Raw genomic sequence first — 21277 nt, forward strand, 5'->3', positions numbered from 1 at the left:
GTCAAAGCCTGCACTGGGCTCCAGACATTAACCCCTGACGACTGGGATCATTACAGTTCCTTATTGTGCCTCCTGATGAACCGTGAACGGGGAAACGCATCGAGGCTGGAAGCTAAGTTTGGGTTAACCCCCAGCTGTTTCTTTGATTTTTTTTCTGGCAATTGATATCATCCATTGCCTTCTATCGGAACCAATATGGATATAATTCTGGTGTTCCTTTATTGAACCACGCTATTTTTTACCTCTTGTCTGTGCTTGTCTGATTTTACTGCAGAGAGATTTTTTCTTTTTTTGGCTTTATCTGATAATGCATATGGAATCTATGTTTTCTGTAGTCTATTAATACCCAAAAAGACAAGATTGCCACTATCTACTGGTAGCTTATGGAATCTATATTTTCTGTGGTCTATTAATACCCAAAAAGACAAGATGTGCTACTATCTACTGGTTATACAAGACGTTACTCTATGTTTACATGTACCGTATTTTCCGCTTTGTAAGATGCACTTTTTTTCACCCAAACTTGGGGGGAAAATGAGGGTGCGTCTTACAAAGAGGATATACATTACAAGGTGTAGGCCGCATGGGTGTCCGGCTGTCTGTCGGCACTGTGGGTGTCTCCGGGTGCCCAGCCGTGTCTCCACGTGCCCAGCGGTGTCTCCGGTTCCAATCCCGGGGCTCTGGTGACATTTTGCGACAGGCCAGAGCCCCGGGGCTCCCTCTCGGTTCCCTCTGTTTTGGGCTCTGGCAATATGGCGGCTGCCGCCTGGGGTGGTGCATGCGCTGATGATGATCTTGGGACAGATCTCTCTGAAATCTCATCTCTCGAGATCTCAGTCCCGAGATCATCATCAGCGCATGCGCTGTCCCCGGCGGCGGCCGCCATATTGCCGGAGCCCAAAACAGGGAACCGAGAGGGAGCCCCGGGGCTCTGGCCTCTCGCAAAATGTCGCCAGAGCCCCGGGATTGGAGCCGGAGACACCGCTGGGCACGTGGAGACACGGCTGGGCACCCGGAGACACCCACAGCGCCTACGGACACCCGGTAAATGTGGGCATAGCCCCGGGCTGCTGCACAGACCCCCCTGGCAGCAGCGCAAGCCCCCTTGGTAGCAGCATGAGCCCCCCTGGTAGCAGCATGAGCCCCCCCTGGCAGCAGTACAGCCCCCCTGGCAGCAGCACAAGCCCACCCTGGTAGCAGCACGAGCCCCCCTGGCAGCAGCATGAGCCCCCCTGGTAGCAGCATGAGCCCCCTGATAGCAGCATGAGCCCCCCCTGGTAGCAGCATGAGCCCCCCCTGGCAGCAGCGTGAGCCCCCCTGGTAGCAGCATGAGCCCCCCTGGCAGCAGTGTGAGCCCCCTGGTAGCAGCACGAGCCCCCCTGGTAGCAGCATGAGCCCCCCTGGCAGCGCACTGCACATCGGAGCACCCGCTCATCCCTTCCTGCGGTCTGCAGTATCACCCCACTCCTGCCTCCTCCAGCAGCGACCCTGGGACCCCACTTCACCGCAGCCACCACCCACGGTAAGCAATAAGACACCTGGATTATAAGAGGCACCACCATTTTATTAAAAAAACGTATTTTCCTATTTTTCTCCTCAAAATTTGTGGTGCGTCCTATAATCCGGAGCGTCTTATAAAACGAAAAATACGGTAACAGCCTGTCTTTTATATATTGTAAATTAACAGCCTGTGTATTTTATTAAGCACTATCTTTTTCATCTCTTTTATTTGCTTATTGTTTTCCCACCTGTAGTTTATAAGGATCATTTAGGGTGAGTCTGGGAGAGCCGCCGCGGAGTGGGGGTGCCAAATCGTATCTTTTAGGGTGCCAACCTCCACTGTCAGGAAGGGATAGCAGGCTAGAGTAGGGCTATCGTAGGTTATTATTGTATAGTTTGTTAATTGTGTTATTGCACTAGGGGGTGTTTTTTACCTCAATTTATTAAAGTTTCATGTTTTTAAAGGGATTATATGATTGCACTAATATAGCGTGTTCCTCATTCTGGCCCTAAACAGTAATTTAGTCCCTCATCCTGGCCCTCCTTTATTTAATAATCTCACCCAGCCTGGCCCTCTTTATTTTATGATATGCCCCAGCCTGGTCCCCTATGTCCCTTGTCCAGCCTGGCCCCCAGATATCCATCCTGCACCACCAGCTATACATACTGGCCCTCATATGTCTCTTATCCTGCCCCTATATATCTTTCCTGGGCCACCATATATCCTTCCTGGTCCCTTTTCCTGGATCCCCCATATATCCATCCTTATCCACCATATATGTCCAACCTGGACCCCCATATATATATGCTTCCTGGTCTTTTGTTCTTCCCCCATATCCCCATATATGCAATCTGCCCCCATATATGTCCATCCTTGCCCTTCCCCATATATCCATCCTGGACCCCAATGTGTATCCTTCCTGTACCCATATGTCTCCATCCTGGTCCCCCATGTGCCTCTATCCTGGCCCCCATATGCATCCAGCCTAACCCCTATGTGTCTCCATCCTGGCCCCCCATGTGTATCCATCCTGGCCCCCCATGTGTATCCATCCTGGCCCCCATGTGTATCCATCCTGGCCCCCATGTTTATCCATCCTGGCACCCCCATGTGTATCCATCCTGGCCCCCTATGCGTATCCATCCTGGCCCCCCCATGTGTATCCATCCTGGCCCCCCCATGTGTATCCATCCTGGCCCCCCATGTGTATCCATCCTGGCCCCCCCATGTGTACCCATCCTGGTCCCCCCATGTGTATCCATCCTGGCCCCCCCATGTGTATCCATCCTGGCTCCCCATGTGTATCCATCCTGGCCCCTCATGTGTATCCATCCTGGCCGCTCATGTGTATCCATCCTGGCCCCCCCATGTGTATCCATCCTGGCCCCTCATGTGTATCCATCCTGGCCCCCATGTGTCTCCATCCTGCCCCCCCATGTGTATCCATCCTGGCCCCCCATGTGTATCCATCCTGGCCCCCCCATGTGTATCCATCCTGGCCCCCCATGTGTATCCATCCTGGCCCCCTATGCGTATCCATCCTGGCCCCCCCATGTGTATCCATCCTGGCCCCCCCATGTGTATCCATCCTGGCCCCCCATGTGTATCCATCCTGGCCCCCTATGCATATCCATCCTGGCCCCCCCATGTGTATCCATCCTGGCCCCCCCATGTGTATCCATCCTGGCCCCCCATGTGTATCCATCCTGGCCCCCCCATGTGTACCCATCCTGGTCCCCCCATGTGTATCCATCCTGGCCCCCCCATGTGTATCCATCCTGGCTCCCCATGTGTATCCATCCTGGCCCCTCATGTGTATCTATCCTGGCCGCTCATGTGTATCCATCCTGGCCCCCCCATGTGTATCCATCCTGGCCCCTCATGTGTATCCATCCTGGCCCCCATGTGTCTCCATCCTGCCCCCCCATGTGTATCCATCCTGGCCCCTCATGTGTATCCATCCTGGCCCCCCATGTGTATCCATCCTGGCCCCCCCATGTGTACCCATCCTGGTCCCCCCATGTGTATCCATCCTGGCCCCCCATGTGTATCCATCCTGGCTCCCCATGTGTATCCATCCTGGACCCTCATGTGTATCCATCCTGGCCGCTCATGTGTATCCATCCTGGCCCCCCCATGTGTATCCATCCTGGCCCCTCATGTGTATCCATCCTGGCCCCCCCATGTGTATCCATCCTGGCCCCCCATGTGTATCCATCCTGGCCCCCCATGTGTATCCATCCGGCCCCCCATGTGTATCCATCCTGGCCCCCCCATGTGTGTCCATCCTGGCCCCCATGTGTCTCCATCCTGCCCCCCCATGTGTATCCATCCTGGCCCCCCATGTGTATCCATCCTGGCCCCCCCATGTGTATCCATCCTGGCCCCCCCATGTGTCTCCATCCTGGCCCCCCCATGTGTATCCATCCTGGCCCCTCCATGTGTTTCCATCCTGGCCCCCATGTGTCTCCATCCTGCCCCCCATGTGTATCCATCCTGGCCCCCCCATGTGTCTCCATCCTGCCCCCCCATGTGTATCCATCCTGGCCCCTCATGTGTATCCATCCTGGCCCCTTATGTGTATCCATCCTGGCCCCTCATGTGTATCCATCCTGCCCCCCCATGTGTATCCATCCTGGCCCCTCATGTGTATCCATCCTGGCCCCTCATGTGTCTCCATCCTGCCCCCCATGTGTATCCATCCTGGCCCCCCATGTGTCTCCATCCTGGCCCCCATGTGTCTCCATCCTGCCCCCCATGTGTATCCATCCTGGCCCCCCCATGTGTCTCCATCCTGCCCCCCATGTGTATCCATCCTGGCCCCTCATGTGTATCCATCCTGGCCCCTCATGTGTATCCATCCTGGCCCCTCATGTGTATCCATCCTGGCCCCCCCATGTGTCTCCATCCTGGCCCCCATGTGTCTCCATCCTGGCCCCCTATGTGTATCCATCCTGGCCCCCCCATGTGTATCCATCCTGGCCCCCAATGTGTATCCATCCTGGCCCCCCCATGTGTCTCCATCCTGCCCCCCATGTGTATCCATCCTGGCCCCTCATGTGTATCCATCCTGGCCCCTCATGTGTATCCATCCTGGCCCCTCATGTGTATCCATCCTGGCCCCCCCATGTGTCTCCATCCTGGCCCCCATGTGTCTCCATCCTGGCCCCCTATGTGTATCCATCCTGGCCCCCCCATGTGTATCCATCCTGGCCCCCTATGTGTATCCATCCTGGCCCCCCCATGTGTATCCATCCTGGCCCCCAATGTATATCCATCCTGGCCCCCCATGTGTATCCATCCTGGCCCCCCCATGTGTATCCATCCTGGCCCCCAATGTGTATCCATCCTGGCCCCCCCATGTGTCTCCATCCTGCCCCCCCATGTGTCTCCATCCTGCCCCCCCATGTGTATCCATCCTGGCCCCCCCATGTGTATCCATCCTGCCCCCCCATGTGTATCCATCCTGCCCCCCCATGTGTCTCCATCCTGGCCCCCCATGTGTATCCATCCTGGCCCCCTATGTGTATCCATCCTGGCCCCCCCATGTGTATCCATCCTGGCCCCCTATGTGTATCCATCCTGGCCCCCCCATGTGTATCCATCCTGGCCCCCAATGTATATCCATCCTGGCCCCCCATGTGTATCCATCCTGGCCCCCCCATGTGTATCCATCCTGGCCCCCAATGTGTATCCATCCTGGCCCCCCCATGTGTCTCCATCCTGCCCCCCCATGTGTCTCCATCCTGCCCCCCCATGTGTATCCATCCTGGCCCCCCCATGTGTATCCATCCGGGCCCCTCATGTGTATCCATCCTGGCCCCCATGTGTCTCCATCCTGGCCCCCCCATGTGTATCCATCCGGGCCCCTCATGTGTATCCATCCTGGCCCCCATGTGTATCCATCCTGGCCCCCCCATGTGTATCCATCCTGGCCCCCCCTTGTGTATCCATCCGGGCCCCTCATGTGTATCCATCCTGGCCCCCATGTGTCTCCATCCTGGCCCCCCCATGTGTATCCATCCTGGCCCCCCCATGTATACCCATCCTGGCCCCCCCTTGTGTATCCATCCTGGCCCCTTGTCCTGGCTTCATGTACAGAGAGAGAGAGGACAAAAAAAAGATTGCTCTTACCTTCCTGCGCTTCCAGAGCCGTGTTGCGTCCTCCTCTGCAGGTCCGCAGTGCACTTAGTAAAATGGCCTCCGACATAGCAGAGGCCGGCAGTGAATGTGTGCGCACATCGCTTGTGGCGTGTAACGGTGATGTCATATGCCAGTGACGGCAAGCGCACACTCTTCAGTATTGATTGGGACATGCGCCGCAGCGGTTCAGGTAATGACCCCTGCATGCGCTCACCCCTGCACATACTCTGCCTGCGCTTTTAAAAGGCCCGCACCCCTAAAAACCGCAGACTTTTTTTCTTTCTCTCTTCTCTTCTTCTTCTCCTCCTTTTCTTCCCACAGCCAAGGGTCCACCGGGGATTTCCCCGATACCCCGCCAGGCCAGTCCGACTCTGTGAGTGTGTGTGTATATATATTATATATATTTTTTCCTTTTAAGTTGAGGGCTCCAATTCCAGCTATTGCTGTCAGACCTATGATTTCTATCTACTCCACAGTGTATAGGATAATGGGGTACAATAAAATCGTTAAGGACGAGACATAACTGACATTGTGCAGTGACTCTGTTTTCCATATAGTGACGGATTATTTATTTTTTTAAACTCTTTTTATTGAAAGATTCCACAAAATAAGATGACAAACATATGACAATGCAGTGTAAGATCAGAATAATCCGTATAATCTCCATCCACAGTGACACAGATATAATATCACACTTTCAGAAATAAACAAAACGAATGAGACAGCATTCACCATAATGTGCTCTATAAAGCATTGCTCCTCCTCACCAACAGGTCCGTTATCAGAGTTATGAGCTCGTACCAGGTCAGGTTATAATAGACACATATTCTCAAGCCCACACATATCATCACTTTCATACTCTGGAAGGGATATACATCAGGGATTGTATCCGAGATGGAGGAGACCATGGCATTAGGAGCCAAGTGTGACAAGGGTGAGTTACACCACCATTCCCGAATCCTATGGAACTTCTGGGGACATCCTCTGTGTCTATATAATATGTTTCCATAAGGAATTATGTCGTTTGCTAATTAGGAAAACCTAAGGCCAGAAATAATCCCCATAAATCACTGTACATGGAGACTTTGGGATCAGATCATTTCTGTCCGTTGTGTTTGTGGAAACAAAAAATCTTTTCTAAAAGCCTCAAACTTCTGTGTGTGACTCAGAGCTGAGATCTAACGTGAGAGAAGATTCCAGTGCGGGGAAGACGGGAAACCTTCATATAGACGGCCGGTGGGGATGGAGGCAGTGACCGACTCTGGCCACATCTGTCTCTAGAGCCGCAGTAGAAGATGAAGATGTCGTCCTCATCATGAAGGAGTTATTTCTCATGTCGCGTGTAATGAATATCTCCTGCAGTATTGCTAATGCCGATTCCAGTGTCGGTAATGAGACGAGAATTAGCGTTATGGAAGATGAGTCTATGAGGAACGTGTTCAGCTGCCGACTCCGAGGAGGAAACTGCTTGTTGTCTGTGGCCTAAATATATAGGTTTTATTAGTAGATGTCAGGGAAGAAAACTAAACCCTGTAAGATAATAAATCTCCTCATATGTTTCCCTTATTATCTCCAGTAATTGTATTATTACACAGGATTCTTATGATGTTACATCGGATCATCTTCTTCTCATTTAGGTCTCTACAATATCGGATCCTCTCAGTGAAGATCTTCTACAGAAGAGAATTTTCCTGATTTACCCATCAAGGATGGATATGGACAGAGACAAGATGGCGGAGAGGATGTTACACCTCACCCTAGAGATCCTCTTCCGTCTCACTGGAGAGGTGAGAGATTCTGATGACGTCACATTACATCATTCTTATCTATGGGAGTAATGGACAGAACTGGAGAGGTGAGGACTCTGGAAATGTCTGGAGTGAGATTTATTAATGTGTCTCTCCATAACCAGGATTACACAGTGGTGAAGAAGACCTCTAGTGATCACTGTCAGGACCCTGTGTCTGAGGGATCTGGAAGACCCCTGAGCCCAATCACGGGGCCTCCACCTCTCCCCCTGATCCATGAGGACATCAATGACCAGAAGATCCTAGACCTCACCTACAAGATAACTGAGCTGCTGACTGGAGAGGTGACACTGCTGGGAATGCTGGGACATTATACAGTAACACTATGAAGGGATCGGGAGGATGATGGTATCATTGTATGTGTCAGGTTCCTATAAGGTGTCAGGATGTCGCTGTCTATTTCTCCATGGAGGAGTGGGAGTATTTAGAAGGACACAGAGATCTGTACAAGAACGTCATAATGCAGGTTCCCCAGCCCCTCACATCACCAGGTAATAGACAGGACTAAATACACACGGCCTATAATTATCTGTATGTAGAGAATGAATTCAGTCCCTGTATGTGTTTCCTCCAGATCTATCCAGTAAGAGGACAACACCAGAGAGATGTCCCCGTCCTCTTCTTCCACAGGACTGTAAACAAGAAGATCCCAGTGTTCCTCAGGATCATCAGGTAGATGGAGAGAAGGTGTCAGGAGATCTCCCCTATGATGTGTAGACGGCTGTGAAGGTCTTGTGCTCAGTCTTGTTTTATCCACCAGTATTATATGTTTTATACTTGTGTAATGAGAACGGTGGAGATGGCAGGATTAGAGCTGATCATAGATGGGACTTCTCCATCTGTCAGTGACTTTTACAATATTTGTTTCAGGGTGAAGATCTGACCCATATTAATACAACAGAGACATATGTGAGGGGTGATGAGCGGTGTAAAGAGGAGATTCCCACATATGACTACCCAGGTGAGTAGTAACCACTGAATGCAGAGAAGTCACAGATTCTTCTCAGTCACCGGCTGTGGCTGCTTTATGGGTGGTGTAGTCCGTCCGTATTACCATGTTCACCATTTTGCCTCTAGACCACAACATTCTCCTCCACCCAAAACTGTTCACATGACTTTGGGCATTGAAAGCCCTTTTCTATAGAACTTACAACCTGGAGGATCCACCTACCCCCTGGGATTAGGAGACGCTGACCGTTACCTGCCCAGATTAACTATAAAGCCAAATGACATCGTACGTAGAATGTGCTGACAAGATAGAAAATCACTTGAAGAAAAATCTTATGCTGGGCCTGTAAGAGAAAGCGGAGGGTAATGATGCTGTTGGCTTCCTAGATCCCTGAGATCTTATCGGATGAATCTTCTCTCCCTTCTGTGCTGCTGAATGTCTCATGGTCCCTACAAGACCAGGTCCAGTCTTTCTGGCCAAACTTCCCTTTTATGATCGACAACAGTAAATGTGTAGTGAGGCCAAGTGTGAATTTCTGTACAATAACAGCAGAGTTTCCCTTTATCCTGACTTTTCAATTTGTATTAACACTACTATATTTTTCAAACTATAAGACACACTTTTTTCTTTCAAAAATGTGGAGGAAAATAGGGGGTGCGTCTTATAGTCCGGATGTACCGGCTCTGGCTGTGGTGGGGAGGTGGGGGAACGGCATCGGCGGAGCAGCGGGTCACACGAGGCTGGAGCCAGTGGCTGCGGCTAACTCCTGTTCCCGCTGCTAAAGAGAAATGAATATTCACTGCATTCCACTCCCATGGGCTTTGAGGGCAATGAATATTCTTTTCTCTTTAATAATAGTATCTTGATATGATTAGCCCCCAACCCCAGTCCTGGTATGCATGGCCCCATCCTTATATTTGGCCCACACCACCATCTCCATCCTGGTATGCATGGCCCCATCAGAAAACATTAAAAAACAAACCATCACACTTACTTACCCCGCACTCCCTCGCAGCGTCCTGCTCCGGTGCCATAAACTGCTATATGCTTGTAAGCAGCACATGGCAGGGACGACATGCACTGCTCACAAGCAGAGCACAGCTGCCAGGACTGTGCATGCAAGGGGCAGTGAGTATTCATTGCTCTTCAGTAGCGCGCAGTGTCAGCCACCGGCTTCCTGCTGCTACCGGCGGTCATGTGTGCCGCTACTTAAGAGAAATGAATATTCACTGCATTCCACGCCCATGGGCTTTGAGGACAATGAATATTCATTTCTCTTTAATAATAGTATCTTGATATGATTAGCCTCCAACCCCGGTCCTGGTATGCATAGCCCCATCCTTATAATTGGCCCACACCCCCATCCCCATCCAAATCCTTGTATGCATGGCCCCATCAGAAAACATTAAAAAACAAATCATTACACTTACTTACCTCGCGCTCCCTCGCAGCGTCCTGCTCCGGTGTCAGCAACTGCTATATGCTTGTAAGCAGCACATGACAGGGACGTCACGTGCTGCTCACAAGCAGAGCACAGCTGCCAGGACTGTGCATGCAAAGGGCAGTGAGTATTCATTGCTCTTCAGTAGCACGCAGTGTCAGCCACCGGTTTCCTGCTGCTACCTGTGGTCACGTGTGCCGCTACTTAAGAGACATGAATATTCATGAATACTCACTGTTCTCAGCGCTGCTTACAAGCATAATGCAGTTGCTGGCACCAGAGCAGGACGCTGCAAGGGAGCGCCGGGTAGGAAAGTGTAATGGGTTTTTTTTTGTAATGTTTTCTGATGGGGCCACACATATCAGGATAGGAATGTGGGTGGGGGACACTTATAAGGATGGGGTCCTGCATACCAGGTCAAGATGGGGCCCTGCATACCAAGACGAGATGGGGCCTTGCATACCAGGACGAGATGGGGCCCTGCATACCAGGACGAGATGGGGCCCTGCATACCAGGATGAGATGGGGCCCTGCATACCAGGACGAGATGGCGCCCTGCATACCAGGACGAGATGGGGCCCTGCATACCAGGATGAGATTGGGCCCTGCACTGCATACCAGGACGAGATGAGGTCTGTGCATACCAGGACGAGATGGGGCCATGCATACCAGGATAGGGATGAGGTGCAATGCATACTAGGATGAGATATGGGACCATGCATACTAGGACGAGATGGGGGCCCTGCATACCAAGATAAGGATGGGGCCATGCACACCAGAATAAGGATGGGGCCATGCACACCAGAATATGGATGGGGCCATTCATACCAGGATAGGGATGATGGGGTCATGCATACCAGGACAAGATTGTGTCCCTTCATACCAGGTGTCACAGGGCAGTAAGGGGAAAACAGGGGATATGGAACCATTGCCTCTGAACTGCCCCTAAGACTAAGGGGGTGCTCTGACTTTCCTTAACTTGGGGGTACACTTAATGGTAGTGAGGCCCAAGTCTCCGACCTGTCCCTCTCCTGCAATGCTCCAGGACAGCAGAGTTAGCCACCTGAAAACAGCAGACAACTGAAGATCCACAGGACTCTGTCAGCTCCTGAACTCCAGCTTGGTTGGTCTCCAAAGAGAAACAATATCACCAACAGTTAGTTGGTGCACCTGGTGAGCTTATGTAGAACGGCGGGAGTGGTTTCCGCCTGCATAGGTAATTAATCACAATGCAGTAACACCAGCGTCCACCAGGGGGAAAAACTCAGCAGAAGACCAACTAAACATGCAGTAACACCAGCTGCAAAAACTAATATTAACCCCCGATGACCTGAAAAATGGATCGTGACACCAGGATAAGGATGGGACCATGCATACCAGGATGGAAATGAGGGGGCCATGCATACCAGGACAGGGATGAGGGGGCCATGCATACCAGGACAGGGATGAGGGGGCCATGCATACCAGGACAGGGATGAGGAGGCCATGCATACCAGGACAGGGATGAGGGGGCCATGCATACCAGGACAGGGATGAGGGGGCCATGCATACCAGGACAGGGATGAGGGGGCCATGCATACCAGGGTAGGGATGAGGGGGCCATGTGTATCAGAATGGGGATGAGGGGACCATATATACCAGGATAGGGGATATTAAGTACAGAATTGAGAACATTTTTTGCTTCAATTTTTTCCCCTAATTTCCTCTAAAACTTAGGTGCGTCTTATAGTCCAAAAATACGGTAATTTCAAGGAGGATTGTAATAAACTACAGGACAAACATTCCACCTGTGCCATGATAGATCTCTAAGCTGTGCGTGGCCGATGGCTGTAATATACATTTATTCCCGCCTGCAGGAGATGTGTTGGCTCCAGCCCTGGTTTCATAGATTCTCTCCACATCATAAATCACATTGCTTTCAGATTACTGCACAATCGCTCCTGAAATGGGGGCGCTAATACTTTCTCTACTCTTCTGGTCAGGACTCATAGTGGCTCCAATGGTCCACCATAAATGAGTGCAGCTCCAGTTTAGTGTTCTCCCCTCGTACATACGTTGTTGTTGTTGGGGATGTAACATATTTTTATTCTATGTCTTTTTTTAACCTGTTCATTCTGTATGATGGTTTAATTGTGGTGGGATCGGCCTTCCTGCCTAATGTGAGTCTGTAACTCCCTGATAGTCCTGAAAAAAAGCTCTCCATTGCCTCTTCCAAATGTCTGAGATGTCTTAAAGGGAACCTGTCAGCCGGATTGTGCTCAGTAACCTACAGTCACTGTCAGGTTGGCACCGTTGTACTGATTACAATGATACCTGGTGATGAAATCCGTCTTGTGGTTGTTGTTTAATCTGTATTTGTAGTTTTCAGTTAATGAGATTCTCGTGCTTTGGGGCGGGGCTGTGGGCGGGGCTTTATGAGGTGCTCTGATTACATATTCATCTGTATTGACTTATGACAGGTTGTGGATCCCTCACTGACCTGCCCCCCATTATTACATAATGCATATAATAGTGTTGTAGTGTTGATATTATTGTTGACAATGCCTATAATATTGTGGCTATTGTGACGCTTGGAAAAATAAATTTACAAGGGACACCAGCGGCGCCTGTCCAGTATCATCTATCTCTTATAGTTTTTACTGCGCAGGTGCCACCATCGCCGGTGACATTTTTCTGGATGTAATTTTTTATGTAAAATAGGGGGCAGGTCACTGAAGGATCAGTGTCATAAGCCAATACAGATGAATATGTACGCATAGCACCACATAAGGCCCCGCCCACAGCCCAACCCACATCCACTCCCACAATCCCACCCCAAAGCATGAGAATCTCATTTACTAAAAACTACAAATAAAGATTAAACATTAACCAGCCCAAACAAGGCACATCTATTAGATGCGCCAATTCCGACACTTTGCCCGGCTTTTCCCATTGGCCCTTTAGTGGTGACAAGTGGGGTTCATATTTGTGGGGTTGATGTCACCTTTGTATTGTCAGGTGACATCAAGCCCACGACTTAGTAATGGAAAGGTGTCTATACATTACCAACCCCATAGTTACATCTAATATATAAAGCTGAATGTGTGTGTGTGTGTATGTCTGGGATTGGCATCTGTACTGTCGCAGCTACAGCCACAAAATTTTGCACAGTCACACGTCTGGATCCCGAGAGCGTCATAGGCTATGTTGTGAGGTGAAATTTTAACCCCGCGCATTCCAATTCACCAAACAATTTTGCCTATTATTCTTATCATTTCTATGGTGTTATCGTCCTTCTGTAAAGCTGGAAAAAACACAATTTATTACCGTGCCAACACAGACCTCCCTCTGACACAGACTGCAGTGGGAGTCCAGTATCACACAGGATAGGACTAGATACTCGGCTCAGCAGTCAGTATCACACAGGATAGGATTAGATACACAGCTCAGCAGTCAGTATCACACAGGATAGGATTAGACACATGGCTCAGGAGTCAGTATCACACAGGATAGGATTAGATACACAGCTCAGCAGTCAGTATCACAGAGGATAGGAGTAGATGCACAGCTCAGCAGTCAGTATCACACAGGATAGGAATAGATACATGGCTCAGCAGACAGTGTAACACAGGATAGGATTAGATACACAGCTCAGCAGTCAGTATCACACAGGAGAGGATTAGACACATGGCTCAGCAGTCAGTATCACACAGGATAGGATTAGATACACAGCTCAGCCATCAGTATCACAGAGGATAGGATTAGATACACAGCTCAGCAGTCAGTATCACACAGGAGAGGATTAGACACATGGCTCCGCAGTCAGTATCACACAGGATAGGATTAGATACGCAGCTCAGCACACAGTATCACACAGAATAGGGTTAGATACACGGCTCAGCAGACGGTATCACACAGGATAGGATTAGATACACAGCTGAGCAGAAAGTATCACACAGGAGCGGATTAGGGACACAGCTCAGCAGACATTATCACACAGGAGAGGATTAGATACACAGCTCAGCAGTCAGTATCACACGGGATAGGATTAGATACATAGCTCAGCAGTCAGTATCACACAGGATAGGATTAGATACACAGCTCAGCAGAAAGCATCACACAGGAGAGGATTAGGTACACAGCTCAGCAGACATTATCACACAGGATAGGATTAGATACACGGCTCAGCAGACAGTATCACACAGGATAGGGTTAGATACACGGCTCAGTAGACAGTATCACACAGGATAGGATTAGATACACAGATACACATGTTGTTTATCAAAAGGCTCTTGAATGAGTTGAAAATAAAATACTATCAATACTTGGGTAATCGTTTAGTTAATTTGTGCTGCAAATCTGTAGTGTTGAATATGATGTGAAATGTTTTTATGTGCAGTATAATCATTATAATTTGTGATAACTAACCACAGTTGGTTACTATGCCCAGGCAACGCCGGGCTCTTCAGTTAGTAGTAAATAAAGACACAGCCAGAATAAAGTCTTTTATTAGAAATAAAACAAAACAGTTTTCCTTTTTTATTTAAAAATAGCAAACACAGTTATACTCACCTAACGCCTATTTCCACCGAAGACCTCGTTCTCCTGTAATAAAAATAAACAACAACAATATACCATACCTGTCTGTCGTTCTATCCCACACTATAATCCAGGTCTGGGGAATAATTAGTTTTCATCCTGGATGGTGCCAAGATGCGACCGTCCAGGCTGAGAACCACTGGTGAATGAGCTGCTGCAAGCGCAGCATCATTGACCAGCAGTGACATCATCAAGGTTTCCAGCCAGGCTGAACTGCAGTGACCTCAGGACCGTGGGAAAAAGTCAGTGATGAGGTCACCACAGTTCAAGCTAAGTGACGTCACAGCAGATCATCGTGAGAATTCTCTGTGTTATTTTTAAATAAAAAACGAAAACTGCGTTTTGTTTTATTTCTAATAAAAGACTTTATTCTGGCTGTCTTTATTTACCATATAACTATAGGATTAGTAATGGATAGGTGTCTTATAGACACCTCTCCATTACTAAGCTGTGGGCTTGATGTCACCTGACAATACAAGGGTGACATCAACCCCATAAATATGAACCCCACTTGCCATCACTACAGGGCAAGTGGGAAGAGCCGGGAAAATGCCAGAATTGGCGCATCTCATAGATGTGCCTTTTCTGGGAAGCTGCAAGCTGCTTTTTTATCCTGGGAGGGTCAATATCCATGGCCCCTTACAAGCCTGAGAATACCAGCCCCCAGTTGTCAGCTTTAGCAATGCTGGTTGTCAAAAATGGGGGGGGACCCCATACTGGTTTTTTTAAAATTATTTATTTAAATAATTAAAAAACAGTGTTGGGACCCCTCTATTCTTGATAACCAGCCTTACTGAAGCTGACAGCTGAGGCTTGCAGCCCCCAGTTGTGAGTTTTGCCAGACTGATTATAGAAAATACAGGGGAACCCTGTACAGAGGACTGAACCAGAGGAGAACAGCGCTGTATCTGGCAGATTCCGGCCATGTGCTTTGCGCTTTAGTAGGGTGTGGTACTTTCCAGTTGGCTGAAGTAGGGAGCAGATTACTCCAGCTGGACAGCAGGAACAGATCCCAGATGAGATTGGACACACCATATGCAGATGCCCTAATATAACTAAATGACAGAAAACCAGAATAGTAGAAATCCTCATAAAGTGATTCCATTTCATAAATTAATTCACTGAGGGTTATAATCTATAGGAGGAGTGAATATTTTGACTCCACAGCCACTTTCTGGAAAATAACACGCAGTGGATGTTGAAGAGTGAAAATTGCACATCTGCCATTTTATTACCCAGCACATAGTGCCCAGATTGTGCTCCAGGAGACACACACCATAAATTAAGTGGATTCTTCTCACTATAGTATTGCTAAATACAGGGACCCTAAATGTTGTTTGCGCACACTGCAAGACTCCGAAGTGAGAGCGGATTTTGCTGGATTGGTTTATAGAAACCTTATTGCTTTTCAACAGCCTTTGAGCCACTAATAGTGTGGGAACCTCTGTTTTTCCAATGACAGATGATGGACCTGAGTGGGGACTTGTTTTTTGTGAGATGAGAATTGGTATTATTTTCGCCTACATAACATTGATTGGTTTCTTTTTATTCGATATTTGGGAGGCAGAATGAACAAACAGTTGAACACCGCACACTACTGGTTCATCCAACAAGGTTTTCTATTAGACTGTGAACTGTCATTGTCTTGGTAAATAATGAAAATTTTTTATATAGATTGCCATTTTTATGGACAGTTTAAGTAGAAATGTTCAAACTTATAAAACTCAAGGATATTTTATTAAAAAATAATTGTTTTTTATCTTAGATGACTGTACCAGGAAATCAGAAGGACAGCTGACATCTTCAGTTTTTAAATTTGATGATCTTGAAATCCTACAAGATATAACTGAAGGGATTGCTGTTAGTTCAGATATATCATCATCCATTCACAGCAAAGATCTGTCATCTGGACCTATGAAACAGGTCCCGTCTTCTGATTCATTACTGACTACTAAGGGAAATCAAAGTCACAAAGGAGGCAATAAAAAACAAACTGCTCCTAAAGCAAAGAAGCCATTTTCATGTTCAGAATGTGGGAAATGCTTTAACAAGAAATATGATTTTGTTATACACCAGAGAACTCACACAGGGGAGAAGCCTTTTTCCTGTTCAGAATGTGGGAAATATTTTGCACATAAATCAAATTTTGTTACCCACCAGAGAACTCACACAGGGGAGAAACCTTTTTCCTGTTCAGAATGTGGGAAATATTTTGCACAGAAATCAAATTTTGTTACCCACCAGAGAACTCACACAGGGGAGAAGCCTTTTTCCTGTTCAGAATGTGGGAAATGTTTTGCATATAAATCACATTTTGCTACCCACCAGAGAACTCACACAGGGGAGAAATCTTTTTCATGTTCAGAATGTGGGAAATGCTTTAACAAGAAATATGATTTTGTTATACACCAGAGAACTCACACAGGGGAGAAGCCTTTTTCCTGTTCAGAATGTGGAAAATGTTTACCAATAAATCAGATTGTGTTAAGCACCAGAGAACCCACACAGGGGAGAAGCCTTTTTCCTGTTAATGTGGGAAATATTTAACCAGAAAGCGCTTCTTAATCGCCATCAGAGCAGTCACACAGAGGAGAAGCCTTTTACATTTTCTTAATGTGGGAAATTTTTTACTTGGAAATCAACTGTTAATAAACATCAGAGACGTCACATACGGGAGAAGACTTTTTTGTGTTCATAATGTTTGAATAGATTTAACAACAATTAAATCTTCTTAAATGGGTTGTCTCTTGTCATTCCTCATGATTGCTGACAAAAGGATAAAACTATATACAAAGAATGGTTGCACTCTATCATGCTAAGGCATGTCAATGTGGAATATATGTAATTAGATTTGCAATACAGCTTTAGAATTATAGAAAAAATACACTCACTGGCCACTTTATTAGGTACACCTGTCCAACTGTGTGTTAAGACTTAATTTCTAATCAGCCAATCACATGGCGGCAACTCAGTGCATTTAGGCATGTAGACATGGTCAAGACAATCTCCTGCAGTTCAAACCGAGCATCAGTATGGGGAAGAAAGGTGATTTGAGTGCCTTTGAACGTGGCATGATTGTTGGTGCCAGAAGGGCTGGTCTGAGTATTTCAGAAACTGCTGATCTACTGGGATTTTCACGCACAACCATCTCTAGGGTTTACAGAGAATGGTCCGAAAAAGAAAAAAAATCCAGTGAGCGGCAGTTCTGTGGCCGGAAATGCCTTGTTGATGCCAGAGGTCAGAGGAGAATGGGCATACTGGTTCGAGCTGATAGAAAGGCAACAGTGACTCAAATTGCCACCCGTTACAACCAAGGTAGGCAGAAGAGCATCTCTGAACGCACAGTGCGTCGAACTTTGAGGCAGATGGGCTACAGCAGCAGAAGACCACACTGGGTACCACTCCTCTCAGCTAAGAACAGGCATCTGATGGCTACTTTCAGCAGGATAATGCGCCATGTCATAAAGCTCGAATCATCTCAGATTGGTTTCTTGAACATGACAATGAGTTCACTGTACTCAAATGGCCTCCTCAGTCACCAGATCTCAATCCAATAGAGCATCTTTGGGATGTGGTGGAACGGGAGATTCGCATCAGGGATGTGCAGCCGACAAATCTGCGCCAACTGTGTGATGCCATCATGTCAATATGGTCCAAAATCTCTGAGGAATGCTTCCAGCACCTTGTTGAATCTCTGCCACGAAGAATTGAGGCAGTTCTGAAGGCAAAAGGGGGTCCAACCCGTGACTAGCATGGTGTACCTAATAAAGTGGCCAGTGAGTGTATATGAGACTCTTAGCATAAAATTTGGCCAAATATCTGCCCACCAGCCAATGTCAAGGCGGCCTCAAATCTGATGGGTACCTACACCGTGTGAATACCTCTCTAAGGCTGATGTCTGAATTTCAGGGTGAATGTGGACACCTCTGTCAGCAATGCCTGCATTTATGAGTAAGTAGGGACCTGCTATAATTAAAATCACCACCTGGTGGAGGGCGGAGTGCTCGGTCAGTAAGCCAACATGCAAGAGACAAAAAAACTGACTGGCACATCCAAACTAATGTGAATAGGTGCATACCAAGAGGAGCCACCCTCACATACAATATACAAAGAAATATTTTGCACAGAAATCATATTTTGTTATCCACCAAAGAACTCAGGGGAGAAGCCTTTTTCATGTTCAGAATGTGGGAAATATTTTGCACATAAATCACAATTCGTTACCCACAAGAGAACTCACACGGGGAGAAGCCTTTTTTCTGTTCAGAATGTGGGAAATGTTTTACCAATAAATCAGATTGTGTTCAGCACCAGAAAATCCACACAGGGGAGAAGCCTTTTTCCTGTTAATGTGGGAAATATTTAACCAGAAAGTGCATCTTAATCGCCATCAGAGCAGTCACACAGAGGAGATGCCTTTTTCATTTTCTTAATGTGGGAAATATTTTACTTGGAAATCAACTGTTAATAAACATCAGAGACGTCACATAGGGGAGAAGCCTTTTTTATGTTCATAGTGTTGGAATAGTTTTAACCAAAATCTTCTTAAATGGGTTGTCTCTTGTCATTCCTCATGATTGCTGACAAAAGGATAAAACTAAAGTTTATTAATTCCAAATGTAAAACTATACCCATAATTCACCCCCTGAATGTTAGTCGGAAAGTGACTAATAGAAAAACATGTACCCCACATCTCAGTATATAGGGTGAGGTGACGTATACACACTCTCCAAGCCTCTCATTTCTAGTGGTTTCATCGTCCTCACCAATGATGACTCATCAAGAGACTATTTAATACTGACTTATATTCAAGCAAGACTAAACGGAAAAAAAAAATAGTATCATGTTATCCGAAACAGAAAACTAGCCACTTATTGGCAGATCCCAAACTTCAAACTAAATACTTCGTAAATTTATTAGCCACTCCAGTGTCAGGAATAGATAGCATCAATTTTAAGTTACCAAATGGCTTCAATGAAACAAAGAGTGAAAAATTTAAAGGGGTCTGAATACCGAGATTCTGGCTTGGCTTTTATCCTAAGTCATGTAACGAGGCTCGTTAAAGGGTCGACATTGACTATTAGGATTGCTACTTCCAATAGGTGGCACTAGAGTTCTAGTCCTCTTCCTCTCTGAAGAGACGATTTGCATAATGTGCTGACGTTATTAATGGAGACTATTTTGGTGCAGATACGATTAGAGTTGAGCGAAACGGGTCGAAAAAATTCAAAAGTCGCCGACTTTTGGCAAAGTCGGGTTTCATGAAACGAAACCCGACCCTAGGATGAGGTCGGCCACAAGGTCGGCGACTTACGCGCCAAAGTCGCGTATCAAAAGTTTGTTTTGCGCTCTTTTTCAGCCAATCAGGATCCACGGACACTGTGGGCAACGTGATGACATAGGCACGGGTCACCACCATCTTTCAGAAGGGCATGCAAGTGGTTGGCTTGCTTTGGTGGGCGTCACAGGGGGTATAAAAGGGCGTGCACGCCGACCGCCATGTTACTCATGCTGATCTCAGAATAGGGAGAGCTGCTGCTGCTGCTGATTTTGTAGGGAGAGCGTTAGGCAGGGAAGAAGACACCAAAAACTGCTTCTGCTGCTATCGATTTTGCCTGTACAGCACACCAGTCACTGTGCAGTGCAAGGGGAGGCTATATAGTGGTGTATCAGTGGTGTTGGTTGTTGGGCTGCCTTCTAAGGCTTCCTGACATTCCTGCATTGCTGTTTACCCACTGCTCCGCAAACTGCTTTTTTAAAAGCAATCACAATTCTTTTTTTTGTCCTGCTGAGAAGAAGAAAAAAAAACTGCTTCTGCTGCTAGCGATTTTGCCTGTACAACACACCAGTCACTGTGCAGTGCAAGGGGAGGCTATATAGTGGTGTATCAGTGGTGTTGGTTGTTGGGCTGCCTTCTAAGGCTTCCTGACATTCCTGCATTGCTGTTTACCCACTGCTCCGCAAACTGCTTTTTTAAAAGCAATCCCAATTTTTTTTTTTTGTCCTGCTGAGAAGAAGAAAAAAAAACTGCTTCTGCTGCTAGCGATTTTGCCTGTACAACACACCAGTCACTGTGCAGTGCAAGGGGAGGCTATATAGTGGTGTATCAGTGGTGTTGGTTGTTGGGCTGCCTTCTAAGGCTTCCTGACATTCCTGCATTGCTGTTTACCCACTGCTCCACAAACTGCTTTTTTAAAAGCAATCACAATTTTTTTTTTTTGTCCTGCTGAGGTACTGAGCGTGCATTTTTTCACACCATACAGCGGTGTACGCTCCTCACACAGTACCGTGTAACGGCTGTTATCACAGCCACAGTGAAGCTATCAGTGAGTCACTCTGTGAGAATAAGTCGAGGACATGTTCCGTTCTTACAGACCTGCACTCTAGGGAGATTCCAATTCTGCCCAATTCTACATACACCTTGTAGTTTGTGATACACTAGCCAATTTCTGCCTGTGACATAGCGCTCAGATACTCAGTGGGCCTCACACAATCCATAAGTGTCCAGTGTCCACAAGTGTGTGCAGAAATTAAAAATCTCCCTTATCCTCTAGTCACTTTGGTCACAGCTCTGCCATCGAGCCTGTGACAGAGCGCTCAGATACTCAGTGGGCCTCACACAATCCATAAGTGTCCAGTGTCCACAAGTGTGTGCAGAAATTAAAAATCTCCCTTATCCTCTAGTCACTTTGGTCACAGCTCTGCCATCGAGCCTGTGACAGAGCGCTCAGATACTCAGTGGGCCTCACACAATCCATAAGTGTCCAGTGTCCACAAGTGTGTGCAGAAATTAAAAATCTCCCTTATCCTCTAGTCACTTTGGTCACAGCTCTGCCATCGAGCCTGTGACAGAGTGC

At 47.5% G+C, this 21277-nt stretch overlaps 1 protein-coding gene across 1 annotated transcript in view; it reads left to right on the forward strand.

The window, feature by feature from the left end:
* The first annotated feature begins 6538 nt into the window (after nucleotides 1-6538).
* The window catches only part of LOC141047191 (uncharacterized), a 49396-nt gene continuing 34657 nt past the window's right edge, over nucleotides 6539-21277 (forward strand). Inside the window, exons 1-7 of the mRNA XM_073542147.1 lie at nucleotides 6539-6578; nucleotides 6680-6690; nucleotides 7557-7736; nucleotides 7820-7943; nucleotides 8027-8124; nucleotides 8323-8413; nucleotides 16186-16955. Of these exons, the coding sequence (XP_073398248.1) occupies nucleotides 6539-6578; nucleotides 6680-6690; nucleotides 7557-7736; nucleotides 7820-7943; nucleotides 8027-8124; nucleotides 8323-8413; nucleotides 16186-16955 (1314 nt within the window). The remainder of the gene's footprint in view (nucleotides 6579-6679; nucleotides 6691-7556; nucleotides 7737-7819; nucleotides 7944-8026; nucleotides 8125-8322; nucleotides 8414-16185; nucleotides 16956-21277) is intronic.

This window comes from Dendrobates tinctorius, unplaced genomic scaffold (assembly GCF_039654945.1).
Source record: "Dendrobates tinctorius isolate UK_male_01 unplaced genomic scaffold, ASM3965494v1 ptg000126l, whole genome shotgun sequence".
Classification (NCBI taxonomy): Eukaryota; Metazoa; Chordata; class Amphibia; order Anura; family Dendrobatidae; genus Dendrobates; species Dendrobates tinctorius.